The sequence below is a fragment of the Myotis brandtii genome, unplaced genomic scaffold (assembly GCF_000412655.1).
Source record: "Myotis brandtii unplaced genomic scaffold, ASM41265v1 scaffold4061, whole genome shotgun sequence".
NCBI lineage: Eukaryota > Metazoa > Chordata > Mammalia > Chiroptera > Vespertilionidae > Myotis > Myotis brandtii.
The window spans coordinates 1-7061 of record NW_005365603.1 but is presented as its reverse complement, the minus strand read 5'-3'; the positions used below and the strand labels follow the sequence as shown (position 1 = coordinate 7061).

The 7061-nt window shown below is 41.2% G+C and overlaps 1 protein-coding gene across 1 annotated transcript; it reads right to left on the bottom strand.

The window, feature by feature from the left end:
* Window positions 1-2643: 2643 nt before the first annotated feature.
* Window positions 2644-6469, bottom strand: LOC102263732 (UDP-glucuronosyltransferase 2B31; the record flags this gene model as incomplete). The annotated part of the gene is given in 3 exon segments (XM_005873345.2): window positions 2644-3862; window positions 5264-5483; window positions 6343-6469. Coding segments are annotated over 3 exon segments (627 nt in total), but the record flags the coding sequence as incomplete, so codon positions are not given.
* Window positions 6470-7061: the final 592 nt, after the last annotated feature.

Genomic DNA, 7061 nt, shown 5'->3' with positions numbered 1-7061 from the left:
GCCCTTGGCCGAATGGGTCCTGCCTTCCTTGGTGGGGGAGATGAACAAGGAAAGAGGTGAAAAGCCTCCAAACCCACTCATCCCCTCTGGATGGCAGGTAGCTCCGTGTCCTGCAGACGCCTTCAGTTTGGTAGGTGATGGATGCGGTGAAGGGAACTTCTCTGCAGAGGCTGAGCCACTCGGGGAAGACTGCAGGCAGCCACTGCTAATGTGCCAGGAGGCCCCATAACATGCTGGACCGTTAAAGAGTCTAACTCTTGGGCTGCTGACAAAGACAGCAGTATCTTCACAGTTTTCTGGGATTGCCTGTCCTAAGGGTTTTGTGCTCTCTGCATCTCTTAGTTCCAAACGTTTCAAAGGGATGTGTAGGGCATGAGGCACACAACACATGCCCACCTCCACTTGAGGCCTCTAGGGGTGGGGTGACCCAGAATCCAGAAATCCTTTATTGTGGTTTAGTCGGTGACAAACACTTTCTCTCCTGTGCTCAGCAACTGCAGGAAGTGCCGCTTAAGGTGGCTGAGAAGCCACGGAAGGCTTTGCTCCAAGTTTTTCAAGTCTGAAGGCATCCAAGGGCAATAAGCTCCACTGTCTGAGAGGCCCAGCCCTGCAGCGATCTTCAACATTTTTGGCCTCTGCAGGCAGCCAGGACCCCGGTTAGGACCCAGCACCCTGCCTTCCGCGCAGCTGGAGGGAGCAGAGCGAAGACCCAGCCATGGCAAGGCCCAGTGTCATAGTGGTAGATTGCGTTTTGGCCCTTGAAACATGTGACGCTGGCCAACACGAGAGGCTGGTGGGCCAGCACCAGCCCTGAGGGAGGCATCTTGACCAGGTAGCAAATGGGCACGTTGTCTGAGCCACAGGCAGCTGGCCAGGGAGCAACCTGGGTCTGGAACGCGTGGCTGACGTCAGCGGGGAGCGTGGGGCAGGAGCTCCAGGCAGAACCTAACAGGCGCAGGTGCAGGTGCTGGGAGGTGCACCCCCCCATCCCTACTCACCCCGCTATTAAGACCCTTGCCTGGAGGACTCATGCTGGGTCACGCAGTGCCTAGCGGACCAATTAGCTGCTTTCTACTGCGTCGTAGTCCACAAGGCCAAGGCAGCCTCCACAGGCTGCTGCCAGGTGCAGAACAATGGGCAGTGGAGCCCACTGCAGCCAAGGACTAGCAAGGACGCCATTGTTGGCTGCAGCTGTGGGTGCTTGCCCAGCTCAGAAGCATTACAGCCTGCTGAGCACGGAGTCTCACCTCGGGACCTGGAGGCTTGGGCGCCAGGCGGCCCAGGAAGTAGCTGCTCTGGCCCCTGCTGCATTGGAAGGCCGTAGCCAACCTCTGTGTCCAGGGACTTAGCGCCTCCTCCCCCACGGGCAGCTTGGGCCCTCAAGAGAGTACTTTCTGGCAGCCAAGGCGGCCTCTCCCCGCATAGATTCCTATGCTTGGTAAATATTCCGTGGCTAACAATTTACTGACTCAGTTTACCTTTACCTGAAATCAGGGCCTTTGCCATCCTTGATATGTTATTGGCCATTTCTACTTCTATGAAGTGCCTGTTCATATCCTCCATGTATTTCCATCCCGGAATGTTTGTCTTTTTCTGTTTGTGTTTTGTAAGGTTTCTCACTCTACAATGATTACCAACCTTTATCAGTTATACGTGTTACCGAGTAGATCTGAGGAAAATTCAGCTTATATGCATGATTTAACATTATTACCTACAATGACAATGTGTTATTTCTGTTTTTCCTTTGAAGTGATTTCAAATATCTAGAAGAGTTCTATGGAAATTCAGTGAGAAATGTGCCCTGTAATTCCCCCAGCAATGAAGTTTTCATTTTTTTCTAAAATAAATTCATGCCTTAGGCTGGACAATATTTACTATGAGACTCTGACAATTGTCTTCTTGACCAATAAAGACAGGAATGATTTTCTTATCTGGACCCCTGCAATCCTGGTGTGTATGTTTTAGGACAGCCTTGAGAATCCTTGTGACTTGATTTTCCTATTTCCATAAAATTTTCATGATTTTTGTTTTCTTTGCATTGCTATTGATAATGGTCAGTCATAGTGTGCTTAGATATGAAAGAAAGAGATGATTGTATATTTATTTTGTCATGCTGAAGGTTGTAATGCTTTTATATAAGGTTAATGGGAGGGATGGAACAACAGACTTGTGAGGAAAGAAAGAAGTAATGACACACTGATATAGTATGAGTTATCCTATATAATAAAAGGTTAATATGCAAATAGATCAAAAGGGCGTTGGCCACTGCGGGATGGTGTAGAAGCTTAGTGGGGGCACAAGACTAAGGCGGGGCACTGGTTGCTGTCATTGGGGTGAGCCTCTGGTGGTTACTGAAAATTCTTTGCTCCCATGTGCTGGTCCTGTCTGGTACTTACACCTGCTGGTGGCACCTGGCGCTGGCCCCGATCACTCCACGCTATCAGCACTTGGAAGCAGGGTGGTGAGAGCGGGGCTACTGGCAGAGAGCAGACTGGGGGCTGCGGCTGGAGGGACCAGGCTGGGGCATGGAGGATGGGCCAAGACTCGCCTCTGTGCCCACTGCAGCCATGGAGCCCACAGCTCCTTTCAAGGTGCAGGAATTCGTGCACTAGGCCCCTAGTATGAAATAATCACTATTTCAACTGCCTTCAACAAACACATTGAATTGTTCACTGTGTATGAAAGTAGCTAAGTGATTCTGTGCCTTGTTTTACAAGAAGTGGGCATATATATGTACACATATATTTGGAAAGAATGAAAATTCAATAAGTCCCTTTAGAGTATGAATTCTACATTATCAAACTTATAATTGGAACCATATACCCATTATCAAAGACTAAAAGGAGAGTGAAAAAACCCAGTGAATCTTTTTAGGGGGCTGTGAGGTAAACAGAATTAGCTACTGAAACCAAAGTCTTTCATAAATAGCTCAGTGTACAATAGGAAGCAATTAGCTATTGTTATATTTCTCAATCCATTTAAGTTTTGATGATAAATTAACTTAAACTGGATGAAAGCAAATGACTTCCATGTCTGTAGGTAAGAAGTGATGCTGAGGCTGGATGTACCATAAAACAAAGGAGCATTGGTGTTCTCCCAAAATAAAATAGAAGGATGAATTATTTTGTACAATTCTAACTTTGAATAGTTTTGTTTAGCAAACGATAAAACTACAGATTTTTGCACCAAAATAATATTAAAATATTCTGAGTATTTGCAAATATTTGCAAAGTAATATTAATATATGAATAGACTACTTAATGTTCTTGTGTTCATGTGTAATGTTTTAAACATAATTTAGCTAATATTTTGGTATAACTTTGCAATTAGAATAACAAATTTAAAAATATATTCATATGGCTTTTATTTTTGGTTTACTTTTTATAAGTTTTTATGTTTGGCATGACATATTTATAACTCTTAACCAGGTAGTCACTTGAAAACAAATTTGGATCTGAGAAGCTAAATTGTGAAAAGTAAGGTTATCACAGGAGATAGTGACCCTTACATCGCAACTTCTTGGTGGAATAAAGTGGAGGAGTCCCATCTACAAGGCATATCAGCTTCAGGCCTCTGAAACAACTACTCTCTTTTTTTCTTCTTTCCTGTTTTTAAAAACTTCCGGCAACAAAACAGAACACATTTTGTGATGACAAATGTAGCAGTTGCCACACAGGCCAGCAGGAACCCAATCACATCCAAAGAGTGGTACTGGACCCAGGTGAGGTCAAGGGCGGCTGGCCACAGGTGTTTGGCTCCTTTGTGACGCATGACAAACTCGATCCAGAAGACTGTTCGATCTAGTGGTTTCATAGGCTGGTCATGATGAATTCTTGATAACTTCATAGTGTTCTCTTTATATCTAAAGGAGAAACACAAAGATATCAACATTGAAAGAAAGTTAATTTCCTTAAGCCAATCATTCCCATTCAAAGTAATATTTTTTTAATTAAAAAATATTTTTATTGACAGATCAGCATGGCTAAGTGGTTGAGCCTTGACCCATGAACCAGGAGGTCACCATTTGATTCTGAGTCAGGGCACATGTCCGGGTTGCTGGCTCGATGCCCAGTGTGGAGTGTGCAAGAAGCAGCTGATCAATGTTTCTCTCTCATTATTGACTAGAGGCCCAGTGAACAAAATTTGTGCAGTTGGGCAGGGTCCCTCAACCCGGCCTGCACCCTCTCTCAGTCTGGGAGCCCTTGGGGGATGTCTGACTGCTAGCTTAGGCCCGCTCCCCACGTGGAGCAGGCCTAAGCTTGTTGTTGGACATCCTTAGTGCTGCTGCGGAGGTGGGAGAGGCTCCCACCACTGCCGCTGTGCTCGCCAACCTTACGGTTGGCCCACAGGGGGAGCACACTGACCACCAGAGGGCAGTTCCTGCGTTGAGTGTCTGTCCCTGGTGGTTAGTGCACATCATAGCGACTGGTTGTTCCGCCGTTTGGTCGATTTGCATATTAGCCTTTTATTATATAGGATGTTTCTATCTCTCTCTCCCTCTCCCTTCCTTTCTGAAATCAATAAAAATATATTTAAACAATATACACAAAAAAACATTATGCCATGTGAAAGAAGCCAGTTCCAAAAGATCATATATTATATGATTCTGTTATTATGAAATGTCCAGAAGGACTAATCTATAGAGACAGAAAGTTGATCAATGGTTGCTTGGGTGAGGGAGATGGGAAGTGACTTCTAAGACATATGATATGTCTTTTTGGGATGACAAAAATGCCTTAAGTTTAAATTATGGTGATAGTTTCATAGCTTTTTAAGCATACTATGTATATATGAATTATATAATTTTAACATGTGAATTTCATGGTATGTAAATAATATTTCATAAAATCTGTTTAAGTGATTACAGTAAAATAAGTTTTTGAGTGTAAAGATATTTATAGTTTCAGAAATTTTAGATATTGAATTTATTTAGGTAATGAATTTATTATTTTTATTCTAGTTTATCACTCTTCCTTCTATGTATTTGATCATATTTTAAAAAAATGTGTCCTTATGATTACCTACATAACTTTATAATATTGGAGGAGAAAATTGTTGCACTAGATGGCTCCCCATTAAATACATGGGGTTAATATGCAACTTTGAAGTAAATGTGTGGTCGAAAATAAAAGCAGATTAGGATGGGTTAACTCATGTTAATAATGTCAAAATTAGCCTCTTAAAATTGGGATGAAATTAAGATGCACTATTGACAAACTAATCTATGTATAAACACTATCTATAAAAAATAGGTGATACTTACAAAGGGTCATTAATGACAGTCTTCAATGCATTGAGCAAATCTGTACTTGAAATAGTGTTGAAGTCCAATCTGACAGCTGCTCCCTTGGTCTTCATGTGAGCAATGTTATCAGGTTGATCCGCAAACATAGGAAGGCCCACCATAGGGATCCCATGGTAGATCGCCTCATAGATGCCATTGGTTCCACCATGAGTTATAAAGGCTTTGGTTTTTGGATGACCTAGGGTTGGGTGAATTTCAGCAAATTATGAACTATAAGTCTTGGAAATAAAATGAGAGTTGGGCAATAAAGTCACAGACAGAGACAATATATTTAGTAACAGATTGGTCTACCCTTCAAACTGTATTAAAATGTCTTTCAGAACTCTTAGGAAGAGGCACCTAAGTCTGCTGGAGAGACAGTGAAGGCTTACATAGAAGAGTAGTGTGTTTCTTTTGACTTGAAATGAATACAAGTTGCCAGTGGACAAATGGAAAGAGAATATTCTGGATTTTAAAAAGTGTGTGCTAAAAAAAAAAAAAAGGGGGGGGGCATGTTGAAATATATTCTCTTAATAAAATAGAGAAGTCAGAGTGTGATATGTAGATGTCAAGGCAGCAAACAATGGGATGATGATGGCACCAGAATCAGAGGAAGGAAAATCTACACATTATAATGAAATATGTTCTTAGTTCAGAAAGAGATATTAATTTTTTCCCCAATGGATAATGGAGAGTTACTGGTAATAAAAGAGGAGCTGATATTTTTCAGGGGCACCTATACACCCTTACCGTGGATTAAACCATTGGTGTAAGGAGAGAATTAGGACGCAGAGTGACAATTGAGCTATTCTCTCTGAGAGGAATTACACATGAACTAAAGATCTTTTGTTTGTGGCCATAAGGAACATGGCTGTGTAACATAAGATGTCAACTGTTACAGCTTATCCTTTCCCCCTAGGACTAGGAAATAAATATTGGGAAGTTCATTTATATTTTTGAGGTTTTCAGTAACAAATGTTCAATACACTTTTATCCTAGTGAACTGTTTATCATTCTGGTTGACTTGATTCTGATTTCAGGGTTTTCCAGAATCTTACCAAGAAGGTCATTCTGGGGGATCCATTTATAGAGCCGGGTATTTGGCCCTAAGGTATCTGGTTTTTTGCCATCATATCTCCATATAACCTGTTAGGGTAAAGAAGGTAATGTATTACTTGAGTCAAACTGCAGAGTTATATCATGTTAGAATTCTAAAGGTTAAGAGACATCCAGTTAAACCCCTGAAATATTACAGGTAAGGGAATGAGGACAAGACATGTTGATAATGAGAACCAATAAAACACTGCTGTAAGAGGCATAGGTACTCGTATTGCATGTTACTTATTTTTATATTCAGTCAGGTATGAGTGCAATCATGATGTTTCACACTTTGGGGTTAGACAAATGAGATTATCAATGACCAATTCAAGCATATAAAAATTTTTAGGTAGTCATATAATTGTAGTGCAAAACACAGTAAATTAATAGTCTACACATTTATTTTAATTATTTATTATTCTAGCTCTCATCCTCTAGATTTAATGTTAACCTGTTTATTTCTTTTTGAATGGCAGGGAAGTGGTTTACTTATATTCACTAATTACATAAATTATCTTAGAGTTTTACATCATTTGCTTTAAAAAATCAATGCAATCAGCTATTTATGAGAATTAAATCATTCTGATATATAAGTTTATTAATAATAATAAATAATGTCTGCTAATGAGTATGTTTAGCTTGTTTTAGTTTTCTACTTATTAATCACCACTTCCAAGTG